Source organism: Pelodiscus sinensis, chromosome 7 (genome assembly GCF_049634645.1).
Source record: "Pelodiscus sinensis isolate JC-2024 chromosome 7, ASM4963464v1, whole genome shotgun sequence".
Lineage (NCBI taxonomy): Eukaryota > Metazoa > Chordata > Testudines > Trionychidae > Pelodiscus > Pelodiscus sinensis.
The window spans coordinates 66,219,201-66,237,891 of record NC_134717.1 but is presented as its reverse complement, the minus strand read 5'-3'; the positions used below and the strand labels follow the sequence as shown (position 1 = coordinate 66,237,891).

General features: G+C 43.7%; 1 protein-coding gene across 4 annotated transcripts in view; it reads right to left on the bottom strand.

Annotated features, from left to right (window-relative positions):
- Nucleotides 1-18,691, bottom strand: part of ANKAR (ankyrin and armadillo repeat containing) — a 93,406-nt gene that overhangs the window by 33,638 nt on the left and 41,077 nt on the right. For 3 of the 4 annotated variants that reach the window (XM_025179860.2, XM_075934174.1, XM_025179856.2), the window contains exons 13-18: nt 17,039-17,283; nt 15,956-16,124; nt 12,909-13,150; nt 12,561-12,714; nt 12,308-12,469; nt 3,269-3,375 (exon numbers count right to left, since the gene is read on the bottom strand). In XM_025179860.2, the coding sequence (XP_025035645.2) occupies nt 3,269-3,375; nt 12,308-12,469; nt 12,561-12,714; nt 12,909-13,150; nt 15,956-16,124; nt 17,039-17,283 (1,079 nt within the window). The remainder of the gene's footprint in view (nt 1-3,268; nt 3,376-12,307; nt 12,470-12,560; nt 12,715-12,908; nt 13,151-15,955; nt 16,125-17,038; nt 17,284-18,691) is intronic. The other variant, XM_025179859.2, reaches the window with a different exon arrangement.

Here is an 18,691-nt window from a genome sequence, read left to right as displayed (position 1 = left end):
CATGTGGGTGGAAATCGGGTAACTATTGCATTTTATTAATATCAGCAGAACTGACTTAAATGGGTCCTATGTGCTGTGTAATCTTGCCTTAATCTTTGAATTCATGCTCATTAGTGTGAAAGAAGCTATTTGCATATATATTTGCATGTACACGCAACCATACTGTAGTTGCCGCCCTTGGCATGTGCTGTGAGTATCATTTTGGCCCCCGGGGCTCCAAGGTTGAGTAGCCCTGCCATAAGCCAACCCACTTGTCATAGCAGTAACACTCATTTGCAGGGCGTATCTGCTTCTGTATGACCAGATTCATATGTTCTTCAGCCAAACTTCACCAGAGTTTTTATGTTTCAAAAATAGCTTTAAAACAGTCTAAGCTTGCTCATTCCAAGCTCTGTCATATTCTAAGGAATAAGGACTCCAAAAATATGGATAAATTATAATTCTACTTACTGTGCCCTTAGAGAACCAAAGTAGTCATGTGCTTTCATAGGACCAGCATATAGCAAATAGGTTTGGTCCCATATGCTATTGTATTGTTATTCATACAATCTTTGAAAACATATTTTCAAAATAAACATATGGTGACATTTTATAAACCTGGAGCTCACACAAAATAAATCAGTGTTCTCTTTTTTCTAAAAGCAATGAACTTAGTTATGAACACACTAAGCCACTTTGACTCATTCATTTAAAATAATGCCTTTGTTTCAGTACATTAAAATATGTAGTAATCTGCAATGATCACTTCATGAAGACGTTAAAGTTAATTTAAAATATAAAATCAACACAGAAATACTAATTAAGAAAATGTAAAACAGAGAAGAGGTGCATCATGTACTCCATAATATTTAAATATTTAGCAGGATAGCTGACTTGCTCTTACTAAAAAGTTTTTGCAACTTAATCTCTGATAAACTTCAGGGTATAACAAAAAACCTGTCTGACATTTTTTATTCCCAAATTTAGTGCTTTTAATTAGGTACATTCTGCATGTACTGTCTTCACAATTTGGCATTCAGTGGAAAACATGCTCTATTTTCTTTAGAAAAAAATGTAAGAAGAGTGGGTGGTTTTTTTTTCAAATGTCATTTGCTACATTTGGGATCAGAGATTTGGCTAGAAGGGGTGATGAGGGATGAGGAGTTAAGAGAAGAGGGAGACAGTGAGGAGGATGTGGGACTTGGGAAGAGTTGGAATGGGGTTTGGGCAGAGCAGATGTGGAGAGCTTGCCTCCCCAAGCAGCAGCTTCACCCATGGCCCATGTGCTAGATATCATTCATCCCTGATGTAACATCACTAAGGATAGCTGCATCCACCGTGACATGGACCATTATGGATTCTGTTAGCTTATTGCTCTGTTTCTTTATTGTCATGTTAGGTGTTACAGTAGGGGAGATTTAGGCTGGATATTAGGAAAAACTATTTCATTAGGAGAGGGGTGAGGCACTGGAATGGGTTACCTAGGGAGATGATGGAAGCTCCATCCCTAGAGGTTTTTAAGTCTTGGCTTGACAAATCCCTGGCAGGGATGGTTTAGTTGGGGTTGGTCCTGCTTTGGGCAGGAGGCTGGACTCGATGACCTCCTGAGGTCTCTTCCAACCTTAGGAATCTATGCTTCCCTGTGCACTGAAAATGTGCCAGAATATCAAACTATGTACAAGTCTACCATATGCTATTCCCTATACAGGCAGTCCCCGGGTTACGTACAAGATAGGGACTGTAGGTTTGTTCTTAAGTTGAATTTGTATGTAAGTCAGAACTGGTATATATTTTGGGGGGAGGGTCGGGGAGCTGGAGTTAGGTGGAAAAGACCCTGATTCTCACACAACTTCCTTATTCTAAGAAAAACACATACTGTTTTGATATGAAGGTTTTTTTGGTTGATATTTTAATTAAAAATTGATCATAAGTTTCAGTGTTTCGTGCTATATCCAAATCTTCCTTTTGGGGTACCTGAAAGATCCCAGTTATTCATTTAATAGTCAGAATCTTTGTTTTTTATAACTAAAAAAAGTTTATTCAATGCATATTACTGTTCCAAATAGAATTTGCTACAGATGGTTCAGTGAAATGGGTATTAAGTGTAATCAATAGTCATTGGAGAGCACAGTGAAATATTGATACAATCAAAGCTGTTGTTGTATTCTGCTGAGCAAAAAATGGAAATCCCTTCCTGTGAAGCGTGTGTGTGAATTTATCCACAGGATTAATTTTAAAGAAAAATTCTGTGTTGGGAACAGGAATTTAGCCACAGGTGGGTCCTCATTGTCCACTCACCCACTTTGCAACCAGACCCATCCCCTCGGGCTTACCCTGCTCCGCTTCAGCCAGGGTGTGGAGTTGGGGCTTATCCCCTCTTCCCTTCTGTCCTGCTCCTCCCCATTCTTGCCCACCCACACCACTGGGTAATTTTTCAGCTTCACCTCTGCCAGGCTGGAAGGGACTTGTTAATTTCACGTGAGGCTAACAAGATACTTGCAGCTGTAGTGCTGAAGAGGGAAAGAGCTGTTGCTCCCAAGGTGGAGACTGTAACACAATGGGTCTCACTGCCTGCTGCTCCTGCTGTTCCCTAGGAAATGAAGTTTTCCGCTCTGGGGTGCCCCCTTTTGGCTGGTGTCTTGTTCCCCCCAGCAGACCCGCGTCCTCCGCGGCGAGAAAAGCCGCTCCGCGTCTCCCTGGTCTGCTGGGGGGCGGGGGAGGGGCGCTAGCTCTGCGTCTCCCTGGTCTGCTGGGGGTAAGCGCCCCACGCGCCGCCAGAGGCAGCGACAGTGGGGGAGGCACCCCGCACTAGCTGCGCCCCCCCGTTTGTAACTAGGGATCCGACGTAAGTCGGATTGATGTAACCCGGGGACTGCCTGTATTAAAAAACACTCAAAAGGTACATTATGAATTAGCATAGGTAAGTCTAATATTTATGAGCAATTAACTCATCTGGAAAAGATCACTCAAGAGAAATCCACAGGGATAAAACATAATCCTTATAGCACATATTTGAAGGTTGACATTACTTTTGTGATTGTCTTCATACAATAATAAATAAGGGACAACTGTTTTACAAGTATAGTTTGCATTTGTTCCTCAGTAGCTAGCTTTCGAAGTGTCTTGCTAAGGAGGAATACTATTTGTTTATTTTTGTTTTCTCATCCTTCTAAGCTGCAAAAAGATGACAAGAAGTTTTTCCCAGAAAGTTCAGGTCTGAATACATTTCAGCCACAGAACATGGACACGCATGCACACACATCCTCTCAGACACACCATTATTCCGCACCTTTATCTGAAGAGAATTATGATTTTTAAGCAGGTGAACCAATATTGGTAAGGCCTGTTCCTCCACTATGTTTTCCTGGCTGACTGGATTATTTGTATGAGCCACACCTGTAAGAGTCTTCATGTTAGATATATTGCATGCAAGACATTTGTGCAAGAAAAAAACAGAAAACATAAACAAAAATTGTCCAGTTTATACCTAATTATGGAAGATTATGTAAGAATAATAGTACAATACTCTTTTTTACTTGAAATAACTTAATATCACAGCTAATCCAGGTTTCTACCTTTATATACAAGGAAAAAGGTATGCCTGGCTTCTATTGACCACAGCTCCCTAGAAAAAGATACATGGAGAAAAGGAGGGTGCGCCTGGAATAAAATCAGAAAAGCCCATTGCAAATGGTGAATTTTCACCAACATGGTTCCACACATTAAGTCTTAGAGACTGTAATAAGCACTAATTATCCCAAAAGTTAGCTGCCTGAGGGTAATTCTAGTTATGGAGAATCTAGAGAACCATTTTGCTTTCCCACCAAATTAAAAGCAGTTCGTCCTACCCAAAATAACAGTCCTGCCTACATCTAAGTAACAATTTCTAAATATATGCACAGACACTTAACATTTCAGAGACTTGACTAAAGCTTATTTTATGTGTCACTTTCATTCTTGTGTATGAATATAGAAATCTTCTAGGATCTAGGTACCTCTGCTTCCTTGTAGTTGGCTACAAAGCACTTGACTATTTCAGATTTATCAATTACAGGTTGGACCTCTCTAGTTGAGCACCCTGGGGATCTGACAGGTCCTGGATGAGGGATTTTGCTGGACCAGGGAGGTCATTTCTGGCCCTCCTGCTACTGCCACTCCCCATTCCAGCCCTGGACTGGCCACTGGCCTCCCAGTCAGCTCCCTCCCTCCTGTCACCAGCCACACAGCCCTGTCGGTTTCTCCCTCCTCCTTTGGCTAAGCCAAGCAGCCCAACTCCTAGTGCACTGGGCTCCCAGTCCTGCAAAGCTGCCCTGCTGCTGTGCCCTGGCCTACAGCCCTGCCAGGCAGCCCTATTGCCACAGCTGGGCTCATGATCCTGCCTGGCAGCCCAGTTGCAGGGAGCCCAGTCACTAGCCCTCTACCAGGACTCTCTGGTCCTGGAACATCTGTGGTACTTCTGGGTCATAGATGTTGCCAGACCAGAGAGTCACAGCTTTTAGAGGTTCAATCTGTAGTATGGTTTATCCAGCTTACCTAGCCTCATATGTCAAGAAGAGACTGGACAAAGCTTTATTTAAGACAACAAATACATTTTGCAAAACATGAAGATTCATTTCACATCTGTTCTAAAAACATGCTATTTTTTACATGAATGAAGATTAGTGAGAAAGGAAAATGATCTGATCTGGTTTATATTAAATTTCAAGACAGCATGGAAATTGGGATGAAAATACTGGACTAACTTATTTTTATGAAATACCCAAAAGAGTTTAGACTAAAAGATTTAGAAGGCCTGTTAATTTTCCTGTAGTATATGATGACAACAAAAATGCTCTTTAGCAAGGTTTGAAATTGGGGAGGAGTGCTGGAACTCTCCAAACAAGCTGTATATTCAAAAAATCACATTTTCAGCATCCTCCTCTTCCCATTAGTCATATCCACTTTCACATGCCTCTCTCATAACAACAGCGTTAACATATGAGTCTATGGTTTTCCAGCATGACAGTTAAATGGGTGGACACACTGTAAAAAACACTTTGCTTTAAAAGAAACCTGAAAAACAAGAGTGATTTTGTGCATTTTTTCTTCTTAATTATATATTTTTTAAAAGTAATGAAAGGGAGGCAATTCCTATGGGGAAAAAGTATTTTTCCACCTTTGCTTTTACTTAAAAATCCAGGTTTTGTGGACTTCAGAAAATTCTGTGATAGTTGGAGAACTAGCAGGTTTTTACATCAGAGCAAATGTAAAAGTAAAACTTTCAATAACTGAAACAGGAAATTATTTTTATTCAAACGTTGTAAGACACTGGCTTTCGGCTTTTTGTTTGTTTGTTTTGCTAACACCTATTTAAATATGGAAGAAAACATGCTGTTATTAAGGATTCAACATCTTAATTTAAGGGTTGTGCAAAGCACACAATCCACGTATTTAAGTTATCAAAGTTTTCCAACAAAAAGAGACATGATGAGATTTGTATTTTGAGAATGAAAACAAGAATAAAGAACTTTCAGGACTTTTTTATACAATATAAGGAAATAAGGAAGTCTAAATTTAATATTTTTAATTTTACAATACTCCAAAGTAAAGTCACATTGCAGTCCCAAAGAGTTTATATGACACAACAAATAAAGGTACTAAAAAACTAAGCAGGTAGGATATGACAAGAATTACAAAAGTAGAAACTCATGAACAGCCAGAAAACAAGACCAGTAGCTAAAAGACTTTATGTTGTAAACTACATGTACATATCCACCAAGGAGTAAGCAGGTCATGTACCAGAAATGAAGGTTACTTACCTTGTGCAGCTACTGGAGTTCTTTGAGATGGTGTCCCCATGGATGCTTCATGCTTGGTCTTGATGCTGTCCCATTGCCTGGATTGGAGATTTTGAAGCAGTCTCTGCCGGGCCGCACATGCACAGCACGAACCAGCACATGCCAAGTTAGTAGGCACTGTGCATGCATGGCCCAATCACTCCAGTTGCTTCTCTACCCCTGAGGCCCTCCAGGTCTGAAGCAGAGGGGAGGAGAGTGGGTCATGAAGCATCCACAGGGACATCATCTCGAAGAACTCCAGTTACTGCACAAGGAGAGTAACCTTTATTACTTCTTCAAGAGATCCCTGTGGATGCTCCACTCTTGGTGATTAGCAAGCAGTTTCACCCCATGGTGGCTGGGGCTTTGGAATATTATGGTAAGTGAATGATAGCACAGTGGAGCCCACCGAGGTGTCACCCATGTATGAAAGTGCATAGTGCTTAGCAAAGGTAAGTTGTGATGCCCAAGTGGCTGCCTTGCAAATGTCCATTAGCGGCATGTTGCAAAGATACTGTGGAAACCATTTCATATTTATCTAGAAGCCATTCTGTATAACAGAAATCCATTTCAGTTTCTTGCTTTTGCACGTACGCCAGTGAGTGAACTGACCTTCACCAATGTAAGAAAAAAGCCAGAAAGATGAGCTGTTGGAATGTGTTAATGAATCATTTTGAGTCGAAACTCTCACTCCCTAAAACTTGTTTCTTTCTTTGCTGATAACCATTTCTCTTTGAAGTTTGCTTTGATGGTATGCCCTGGCATCAAACTTGTTTGGTTAAGGGTATAAAATACTAGGACTGATTGTGTTGAGCAGCCTTACTGGGCCCAGCTCTGCTGAGACCACGTTTGGCTCACTTTGTGCCTTATTGATCAATAAAGCTGTTTGTTAGCTGCCTAACCACATAGGAGCTTATTTTGCTTCAACAATACACAGTAGAAGAGGATACGGCCCTGGTGGAATGAGCTGTCAAGCGTATTGGTGGCTGTAGGCCCTTGAGAGTGTAAGAGATTTTTATACAGTCTGTAATCCATTTCAACGGTCTCTGTTTCGCTCGGTGAACGTGAGGAATAGGCAGAGTGATTGTCTGCAGGGCCAAGTTCTTTGTAGATAAAAGGCCAATGCTCATTGAACATTGAGGGTGTGCATGGAAGTCTCAAATGCATCTGTGTGTGGCTTTGGGAAGAATACAGGTAGGTTTATGGGTTAGTTTATATGAAATGATGAAGGAACCTTAGGTAAGCATTTTGGGAGTGTGAGAAGGGTAACTTTATCAGGGTGAAATAATATAAAAGATGGGTCGGCCATGAGTGCCACTCTGTCTCCGACATGGTGAGCCGATGTGATGGCAACCAGGAATGCAACCTTCATGGAGAGGTGCAAAAGGGACCAGGAGATGAGAGGCTCAAAAGGCATCCTGGTTAGGGCTCGCAGTACCAGCCTGAGGTCCCAGGGGAGGCACTGGTTGTGTGATATCAGGATGTAAGAGATGCAGACCCTTGAGAAACCTTTTAGTTGTGGGCTGAGTAAAAATGGAGCAGCCGTCAATTTTGTGGTGGAAGGCTGTAATGGCCACTAGGTGTAGCTACATGGAACTAAACAAGAGTGATAATTGCTTTAAGGTGAATAGATATTTAAGGATAAAAGACAGGGGTGTTGATATTGGGTCCTGTCCTTTCGAAGTACACCACGCTTAGAATCGTTTCCACTTGTAGGTGGTGTAGGAGGCATGAGTAGAATCCTCCAGCTGTGTATGAATATTATCCAAATCTGTTCCGGGAGGTCTAGTTCTAAGTGAGAAAGCCATAGAGGAGCCATGCTGTTAGCTGTAGCTTACATAGATCCAGGAAGGTTTGGGTTGTCTGACCCAGAGTGATGAGATTGCATTGGAGAAGGAGAGGGAGCCATCCACTCTGACCTTCTGAATGACTTTGGCAAGAAATGGTATGGGCAGGGGGAAGGCGTAAGCAAGATCATGACTCCATTGAATGAGGAAGACATCCCTGATAGATCCTATCTTATGCCCGCTCTTGAGCATTTGGTATTGTGAGGCGTTGCAAATAGATCTATTGATGGCCAGCTCTATTTGTGAAACAGGGAGCATGCTATCGAGGGGTTGAGCACCCATTTGTGATGTTGGGGAAAGTAGTGGAAGCCTCTGCCTCTGTGCTGCTGTGAGACAGGTTCTATGGCCCCTAGATCTAACAAATGAAGCATCTCTTGTCATAGCAGGGCATTGTGATAGGGGTCGCTGAAGAGGGATAGGATAGGAGGGTGGGTAGGAGGCTTGGAGAGGAACGGGATGGTGTAACCGGACAGAATAATGTCAAGCACCCATCTGTCTGAGATGATGTAAGCCCATTGGTGGTAGAATGGGCAGAGACGATTTTGGAAAGTTTGTGTGGTCATTCTCGGCATTTAAATTTGTAGGGGGTTTTCCAGGTCCTCGACCAAGCCTTCAAATTTGCTTGTTGGCCATTGGCAATTGAGAGGCTGAGCCTGATGTCTGCCTTTGTCTCTGAGGCCGGATTCGGTTTCTGTTGGGTTTGTTATCCTGCTGTTGGTTGAGATAGGCATGGTAGCATAGCCATTGATAGGGCTGATATTGGTATTGTCTATGCCGGTTGTTGGGCGTATGTATCCCTAATATGCGGAGAGTGGCACGCGAGTCCTTCATAGTGTTATGAACTTTGTTGATCTTAGCTGCAAATAGCTATTCATGATAAAATGGCAGGTCTTCCACTGTAGATTGAATCTCATGAGAGAACGTAGCTGGGGAGAACCAGAAAGCTCTACGTATCACAATGGCAGCGCCTGTGGTCCTAGGAGCAGGATCAGCAGCATCAAGAGCCACCTGGAGGCTCTTCAGAGAGCATGGCAGTGAATTGATTGATATCTCTCTGCCTCAGGAATGTCGTTAACAAAGTCCATGAATTTGGAGTAATTGCAAAAGGCGTACTTCACCAGCAAGGCTGAATAATTTGAAATTCTGAACTGTAAAGTTGCAGAAGTGTACATCTTGCGCCCAAATAGGTCTAGTCTCTGAGGGTATGGCTACACTAGCTTGTTAATTCGAGCTAGGTAGGCAAATCAGGCGACCGGAGTTACAAATGAAGCCCAGGATTTAAATATCCCGGGCTTTATTTGCATGTTCCCATCCAGTCGCCATTTTGAAATTTCACTAGCCCGAACTCACTGCTGCGTGGCTACACACGGCAGTGAAATGTTAATTCAAACTAAGTCCTTAGTTCGAATTAAATGTTACTTCTCATGGAATTCAGCCTCATGGAATGAGGAGTAACAGTTAATTCCAACTAAGGACTTAGTTCGAATTAACGTTTCACTGCTGATTGTAGCCGCATGGCAGTGAGTTCGGGCGAGTGAAATTTCAAAATGGTGACCGGACAGGAACATGCAAATAAAGCCCGGGATGTTTAAATCTCGGGCTTCATTTGCAACTCCGGTCGCCTGATTTGCCTACCTAGCTCCAATTAATGAGCTAGTGTAGACATACCCTTAGGGTATGTCTAGACTACAGGCTTTTGTCGACAGAGACTTTGTTGACAGTTACCGTCGACAAAGCCTCTGTCGAAAAAGAGCATCTAGACTACAGCTAGTTCTGTCGACAAAGCAAGCCGCTTTTTCGACAAAGAGTCTAGACGCTCTCTTTTGAAAAAGCACAGTGTGGATGCAATAGTGCCTTTTTTTTAAATAACTCTGTGGAAAAAAGTGTTTTTCCTCATGGAATGAGGTTTACCACCGTCAACAAAACTGCTGCGTTCTGTCAACTTACTATTGACAGAACTCGGCGGTAGTGTAGACGCAGGTATAGTTTTGTTGAAAAAAGTCCACTTTTGTAGACAAACCCTGTAGTCTAGACACACCCTTAGTGTCTTTATCTGGTTGAGTGATGTGAAAGAGATGTTGTTTTGCCCACTGGTGTGCAATTTCCACTACTAAGTTCAGTGTGGGATGAGTAAAGAGAAATTCCTAGGCATTGGCGGATACATAGTATTTCTTGTCTGCTCATTTGCACGTAGGTGGGATTGATACAGAAGTTTGCCAGATTGTGTTGGCCAGGTCCAAAATGGCAGGGTTGATGGGGAGGGCAATTTTAGAAGATGAGGAGGCTTGGAGTGTATCTGTGAGCTCATGCTGGGGTTGCAAAACTTCCGCCATGGAAATTGTAATCTCAGCTGCAACTCTCTTAAAGAGATCATTAAAATGTTCAAAATTATCCACGGATGAAGGTGAAATCACAGCCTTATCCGGTGAAGACAATGAATTGGTAAGGGGTGACTTATCAGGAGGAAACTCCTCCATTGGTTGAGGCACTTGAGGATCTAACTGTTGCACCAATGAGATCATGCGTGGTGTGACAGAAGTAGCCTATTTGTAGGGGCTCAGTTGCACACTAAGGTGTCTCCTGTATGAGCCCCAGGGGAGTATGGCCATTGTGCAGGATGCGGTACCGGGGGAGGCATCCAGTGGTGTCAATACCATGGGGGAATCCCTCTTGAGTCATAGTGGGGTTTGTAATATTGTATTGGAGGGCTGCAGTGCAGAGAGAAGGAGGCTTGTACACCTTCCTCTTCATTGCTGGAAAATTGAGATGGCACCGGGGATAGGGTATATAGTGTTGTCAGTATTGGCGACAAATCAGTGTTGAAAAGTGGTGACTAAGGAGCATATGTCACTGCTAGGTCAGTGTTTCACATGTACGGCAACGGTACTGCAAGGATCAGTGCTGGGGTTTGCTGTATCTGTCTGTACGGTGCCGATGGTGTGTTCGGCACAGATGGAAGAGATCGCTGGTATGTTGGTGGTATTGAATATACAACCAGTGCCGCTGCTCTGGTCAGTGCTTATGGTGCTGAGCGAATGGGCGCTATCGGTGTGGAGGAAGCAGACAGTGCCGTCAGGTGCACCAGCAGTGCTGGAAGTGGTGGCAGTGTCATAGTTGCCGGTATCATTGAAGTCGTCAATACCAATGATGGATGTGATGGTACTGATATAGATGACGGTACTGTGACATGTACCGGTGCCATCTTAGGATGGTGTTTGGGCCCTTTGCAGTCAGTGCCACTGGCAGCCAACAGTGTCTGAATGCCTGAGGTAGCTGGAGCGTCGTAAGTGCTGATGTGGGACCTCTGTGCCAATGGTTTGGGCGGAGACCACTTTCTGGAGGAGGGCTGACAATGAGGCACTGAGGAATTCCTCTTTTTTGGTGCCTTTTTGCCCTGAGAGGAGCCTGGGGATGACTGTACCTCCCTTCACTGCATTCCCAGATCCAACGCAGGATGTGCATTTTTTTCCAGAAGGATCAGCTTCAGACAAAGGTCCCTGTCTCTGAGTCCTGGCCTTGAGTTTGGCACAGTAGGGACAATCTTAGGATAAATGGTGCTCCCCTAAACATCTGATGCATTGCGAGTGCCCATCCAAGATGGGGTAGTGTCTCTGCAGAAGGTGCACCGTTTGAAGCCTAAAGAGCTGGACATGATGAAAACTTGTTTGTTTGTTTTTTAAATGAACTACAAGTAACTAACTAAATAAATAAGAACAGTACTAACTAACAATTGAGTTGTTATGACTAAGAACCACTTGAAGGCTGTGTCTAGACTACAGCCCTCTGCCGACAGAGGGATATAGATTAGGCACTCATTGTCTTATGAAATTCATATAGAAAGGCTCTTCTTTGAGAGGTCCCCGTGGATGCTCCACGCTTGGTCTTGGTACCGTCCCAGTGCCTGGGTCAGAGATTTTGAAGCAGTCCTTGCTGAGCTGCACATGCACAGCATGAACCAGCACGTGCCATGTTAGTAGACACCGCACATGCACAGCCTGATCCCTCCAGTTTCTTCTCAACCACTCTCAGCCTGAGATGGAGCTCTGCAGTTCTCTGCCTTATTTGACACTCTTTGGCTATGTCTAGACTGCATCCCTCTGCCAACAGAGGGATGCAAATCAAGAACTTTGGAAGTGCAAATGAGCCCGGGATTTAAATATCCCAGGCTTCATTTGCATACTCAAGTTTGGGCGCGGTGCCGATCACGCGCCCTTTCGAAAGTGAAAGTAAAGTCTAGCCACAGCTCTGCTGACAGTGGGGGAGCTTTTTTGGCAGATTTTTTGAGGAGTACAGGATCAGCCCAAACGTGAGTATGCAAATATTTAAATCCCGGGCTCATTTGTACTTCCAAAGTGCTTGATTTGCATCCCTCTGTTTCATAGGCATGACAAGGGCTTTAAAAATGATTACCATAACAAAATTATGTAATGTACACAAAGATTTCATGGATGAATAAGTAAGAATTTTGTTCATGACATATGATTTTTCTTTATATTGAAAAGTTATATTTCAATTCCATTCTAATAGTAGTACTAAATAAACTATTTTTTTCTTTTTTCATTGCTATTGTTTCAAACTAGTTTGCATTTTTCCCCTTCAAAACTACTTAAGGTTAATTTTTGTTGTTGTTTTTAAACACCCTAAAACATAAAAAATTCTACAAACCAATACAAATGGTCCCCAAGGCTCTGATGACACTCAGGAGCGTGCCCTCTGCTATCTTTGTGCTTCTCAGCAATCGAACCAAAGGGCCAATTCCATTCCCTTCACATATTTGATTTTGATGAAGCCTGCTGTCTTTGCTAAGTGCTATTACTGCTTCACCTCCTTCCAAAACAAAGAAAAAATGTATGTTTAAAAACATCAATAAACTGTCCAATATTTTGCAAATTTATACAAAACAAAACCAATATCTTACCAACATACTGCATTTTATCAGATGGTGACAAAAGCATATCAATAATAAAGTTGTACCCAATCTGTTCTGCCATCAATTTTTGCTGCTTCAGTGTTTGTCCTGCCAGTGCCCACAAAGTTGTAGCACCTTGTTCCTTAACTGTCAAGTGAAATGCCTGAAAATTTGAAAAAAGCAAAGATTTTCTTTCACTGACAGAATTTTAAATCTTACACATTTAAAAAACTATTTTCTCTATGATACTGATGGTTTTTCAATTAATCCAAGTAACACAGCCTATTTTGCACTTTTTTCCAATGAAAAAAATGTCTTAAGACATTAGAAAAATAAAAATATGAAATAAATTCTTGCCTTGAAGAGCTTTAAAAGATCTTTTGTTACTGATCTTTCCAGAAACTCTTTCTGTATAGAACTGTTGTTTTCTGATAGCATTTCAATAGCCATAGCACCTTTCACCTGCACACTGACTTTCCTTCCACGAAGAAGCTCAACCAGAGGACCAATTGCATCTGCATTTGCAATAGCATCCTGCATCATCTCATTCCCCCGAGCAAGTTCTGCAAGAGCTGCTGCAGATATAGCCTGTAGCACATCTTTAAATCCATAAAGTATTAGTCAAACAGCAATAAGAATCAACAATATTATCTCTTTTTTAGAAGACTGTATTTCAGATTAGTAGTATTGTGTTTCAGAGAGATGTTAGGGCTAATGCACTTGTAGTGTACTAAGACAGATAACTAAAATATTGATTAAACATTTAGTAATTTCTGTCCTCTGGATACTCTTCAAATGTAAATTCTAAGGCTACAGGTTGTCAGATGCCCCCAAAACGTCATCTGCATCACTAAAGTTGCCCTTTGAACTTTAATATAAGCCAGTGGTCACCAACCAGTAGATCAGGATCTACTGGTAGATCTTGGAGCCTCTGACAGGTGATCCTGACTGGTTTGGCTAAGAGGCTATCAAGTGCCAGCGCTTCAGCTGCCCCTCCTCCCACTGCTGCTCCTCTCCTGCTCTTTGCCTTGGATCTGCCCCCCACTCCCTGGGAGCCTCCTGCTTGCTGTGCAGAGCAGGGAGGAAGAGGAGGGACACTCATGTCAGGGTGCCTCCTCCACTCTGTATTCTATCTCCACAGAATGGATGGGAGGTCCAGGGCTTGGAATGGTGGGAGTTTGCTGGCTGCTTTTGAGAGTGGTGCAGGGCCAGGGCAGGGGTGAACCTGCCTTAGTCCTACTGCACCACAACCCAGGAGCCACCTGAGGTAAGCACTGTCCAGCTGGAGTCAGAATCCTGAACTCCTGCCCCAGTCATGAGCCCCGTCTTATACCCCAAGGCCCTGCCCTAGCTCTGAGCCCCTTGAATCCAAACTCCCTTACACACCCTGTACACTGAGTCCCCTCCTGCACCCCAACTCCCTGCCCCAAGCTCAGCTCAGAGCCCGTCGCACGCTCCAAATCCCCTAATGCAAGACCAGGGCCTGTGTCCCAACCCTCTGCCCCTACCTGATGAAAGGGAGAGAGGATGGGGGAGGGAGGGAGGATGGAGTGAGCGGGGGCTGGGCCTCAGAGAAGGAGCACAAAGGAGGCGGGGCAAGGGTATTTGGGCCTGAGATAGATCCTTGATTGCACTTAAATTCAAAAAGTAATCTTGTGCTTTAAAAGGTTGGAGACGACTGATATAAGCTAAACTTGGTGATTGCATAAGGCAATTGCATAAGGTGATTGCATATCTTGATCTCATGGACAGGGGCGGATATAGGGCAGGGCGAATGGGGCGGCCGCCCCGAGCCCCGTGCTTCAGAAAGCCCCGCGCATGCGCCGTGGCGCCGCTGCGCATGCGCATGGAGTCACTGCACATGCGCCGTGGCAAAGGGGGGGCCCTGCGGAATTATGCTGCCCGGGGCACCGCAAAACGGTCATCTGCCCCTGCTCATGGAATCTTGCAAGAAGAAAATATCTGTGTAGGTCAAACACATGGGATATTGGGCAGAACACTTCTGGTAAGCTTTTTGCAGATAAATTATTAACCTTAATTTTGTATTAATATTGCATTACCACCATGTATACATTGTATATATATGACTTGTTTTCATATGCTTTGGGTTGTTATAATGAAAACCAAAGTATGAAAAAGAAAAAATAGTGAGCAAAATTCTATATCTATACAATTAGACTCAAATAAATTAAGTAGCATAGGATTCAACTGAGTTCAGAATTTTTCCTGCCAATCTACTTCCATATGTCTTTTCCTACAAGGTTTGCAAATTATTCTGTATTAAAGCATGATTTGTGAACAGATTTACCAAGTCTGAAGCCAATTTTCATATAACTTGCATAAAAACATTGAGAAAAACTAGTCTGTTTAAATAGCAAAACATTAACATGGACAAAAAGGACCTGATATGTGAAGCCCACTGAAGTCAGTGGAATTTTTTTTAACTGACTCTAAAGGCTTTGGATCAGCACCTACAGCAGTGGTCTCCAACCTTTTAAAGCATGAGATTACTTTTTGAATTCAAGTGCATTCCAAGATCTACCTCAAACCCAAATACCCTGGCCCCAACTCCTTTGTGCCCCTTCTCTGAGGCTCCTCCCCCTGCTCACTCCATCCTCCTCCCTTCCCCTATATTCCCTCACTTTCATCAGGAAGGGCCAGCGGATTGGGGTGCAGGCTCTGGAGTTAGATTAAGAGAATTGGAGTTTGAAAGGGGCTCTGAGCTGATCTTAGAGCAGGCAGTTGGGGTGCTGGAGGGGTTTCTAGGTGCAGGCGCTGGGAGGGCATTTGGATGCAGGGGTGCTCAAGGCTAGGGTTGGGGCTTGGAGTGCAGGAGGGAGTTCATGACTGGGGTAGGGTTTCAGGATTTAGGCTCTGACTTGGCACTGCATACATCAGGTGGCTCTTGGGTGATGGTGCAGTGGGGCTAAGGCAGGCTCACTCCTCCCCTGGCCCTGCACCACTCCCAAAGGCATCCAGCAAACTCCTTCCCAAGTCCTGTTGTGCCCCCACTCTGCTCTGTGGAAATAGTATAGAGGATGGGAGAGGGGGCACTTGATATCAGCACCCCTCTTTTCCCTCCCATATCCTGCACAGCAAGCTGGAGGCTCCAGGGGGTGTGGGGGGGAGGCATCTCCAAGGTAAAGAGCAGGAGTTGTGCAGCAGCGAGGGGGGAGGGGCAGCTGAAGCGCTGGCACTTGGTAGCCTCTTGGCCAAATCTCTCAAGATCACCTGTCAGAGGCTCCAAGAACTACCAGTAGATCCTGATCTACTGGTTGGTGACCACTGACCTACAGCAATCAAGCAAAGATAGTACTCAGACAATTACTAGTGTAGAGATTTTCCCTTTTTTCAAAATGTCAACAGTAAGAATATTACATGAGCATGTAAAAATGAAAGTTTACCTGATTCTGAAGTTAGAAACTCAACAAGTGCAGGAATACCATGATGGTCCTTCACCGCACTTTGATTGTGTTTGTTCTGGATGCATAACACCCGGATACAATTTATTACATTAACTAACAAATCCTGTATTTTAATTTTCAAAAGATTTACCAAAGGAGGGATTCCACCCTAAGGAATGAAAAAGCATATGTCTGTATTATGGAATAATCCCAAAGAAATTGCAATTATATTCCATATGACTCACAGTTCATATAAATGAAGAGGATATCAAAAAGGTTTAGTCAACTATGAAAATTACCTCATACTGGAAAAGCAACAACTTAAGAAAAAAACAATCCTTTTAAAAATAATGTGAACATAACTAGCAGTTCCTGCATGAGGCTTACTGTGAAGAGGCGCGACCAACCCACACTAGGGTCTGCCCTCTTCCTTTCCTCTTTTCCACAGATTACCTGGCAGCAATACTTTGGTCAGGGCTGTCGAGGCTCCTCTTTAGGTTATTGCCCCGAGTGTGGTGTGAGGGGGACCTGGGCCCACCCTCTCTCCAGGCCCCAGCCCAGGGCCCTAAGGTGGGAGTATCCTTCCTGTCCACCCCCCCATCTGGCTGACAGGGCTAACCACCGTAACACGTCATCCCACAAGCGGTGCTCCTGCCACCCGCCCTGGGCTTCTTCCTCACCCCGCTCGCCCTGCCTTTCCTCCAGCAGTGCCTCTAACCGGCCTCCAGCTCCCTCTCCTCTCCGGCCTTCTCCTCCTTTTTCCTCCTCCCCCCTTTGCACCGTCCTATCTTCCTTTTGAATGTCCCGTCCCCCTTCTGCACATGCGCCGGCATCTTGCCTCCTCCCATCTCCCCTGCCCCCGCAGTCACTCACGGCCTTGTTCCCTCCTGCACATGCACTGGTGTCTTTTCCTCCGGCGCCCAAGGTACATTTGCGACCGGCAGACGGGCCACCACTCCCCGGATTGGTCTCTGCTGCCAGCTTTTCTCCCGGCGCGGGGACAGGAGGGATCACCCCCCCTGCCATCCTCACTTGGGACCCTCCCCGGGGTCGTGCGGGGTTCTGGTACCCCATCACACTTACCAGTTCAGTAATGACATTTTGATTATCGTTGAACTGGGCAATATCATATAGGATAACAGCACAACGAGACTGCAGTTCAGGTTCACCAGAACCCAACAACTCAATTAATACTGAAATGCCTCCTGCTTCTACTAAAGCTTTAGAAATGGCAATGTGTGGTGAAATGTTACTCAGCACCCCTGATGTTATACATAGCTGCTTTATGTGATGGCCTTTCAACAGATTGATTAAAGAGGGGATAGCACCTACAATAAATAAGAAAACCAAACCATTATTGTAGTCACCTTTACAGGCATCCAATATCACATTTGCTTCTTGTTTATTTTAAACTGAGTTTATGAGAATAACATTAAATATTTTAGTAATTTCAAATACAAAAACAAATGCTAGGGACATTTAACATGACATGACCTAAAATGTAACACACCTACAAATACTACAATCTAAAAGAAAATGTCACCAGGATTAAAACACATTTTTAAAAATAATTTTTGATTACCAAAATTGAAAAAAACCCATATCTACTATTTTGTGAGTGTCCCCTGCTGCTGTACAGTATAAATTCAATAGCAAAGAAAATGCCACTGCAGCACAAACAGATAGCAAAAAAACAACACCAGACACCCAACAAAATACTACTTTTGCCAAATTAACAAGGATTAGATTAAAAATTCCCCTGCATAGGTTTAAAGGCCCCAGAAAGACCTTTCTTTCTTTCAGCTTTTACTGCTTCTGCCCACTCTTGAAATATTAATGCCTTCTTTACCATTATTGAAACTGTCCTTCAAATTGAGCAGCTTTTTTATACTTGTGACCCATATTAGAGTTGCATTTAATAGGTATATTATATCTTCTATTTTGAACTGAACTGAACTGAAATGATCACAGCAGTTTTGCTGAATGTAGTACCTTTGGAGACTCTATTTCTGCATTAGTATTGTTGATAATAAGGGGAAGGAGTCCAGGAGAGCTGGCAGTATTTTAAAGAAGCCTTATTAAAGGCACAGGAAGAAACCATTCTAATGAGCAGTAAGAGAAGCAAATATGGTAGGCGACCAGATTGGCTTACCAGGGAAATCTTTGGTGAGCTTAAACATGAAAAGGAAGCTTAAAAGAAGTGGAAACTTGGACAGATGATTAGGAAGGAGTATAAATATATTGCTCAAGAATGCAGGGGAGTTATCAGGAAGGCAAAAGCGCAATTGGAATTGCAGCTAGCAAGGGATGTAAAGGATAACAAGAAAGGTTTCTACAGGCATGTTAGCAATAAGAGGGTGATCAGAGAGGGTGTGGGGCCCTTACTGGATGAGGGAGGTAACCTAGTGACAGATGATGTGGGAAAAGCTGAAGTACTCAATGCTTTCTTTGCCTCTGTCTTCACAGACAAGGTCAGCTCCCAGACTAATACACTAGGCAATGCAGTATGGGAAGGAGGTAGACAGCCCTTGGTGGGGAAAGAGGAAGTTACTCACCTTGTGCAGTAATGATGGTTCTTTGAGATGTGTGTCCACGTGGGTGCTCTACTGTTGGTGACAGGCTTGTCCCGGTACCACAGCTCAGAGTTTTAATGAGCAGTCATCAGCTGGACCGCACATGCGCAGCTCACGCTTCAGGCCAATCGCGCCTTTTGATCTCTTGTGCAGTCTGGCTCCT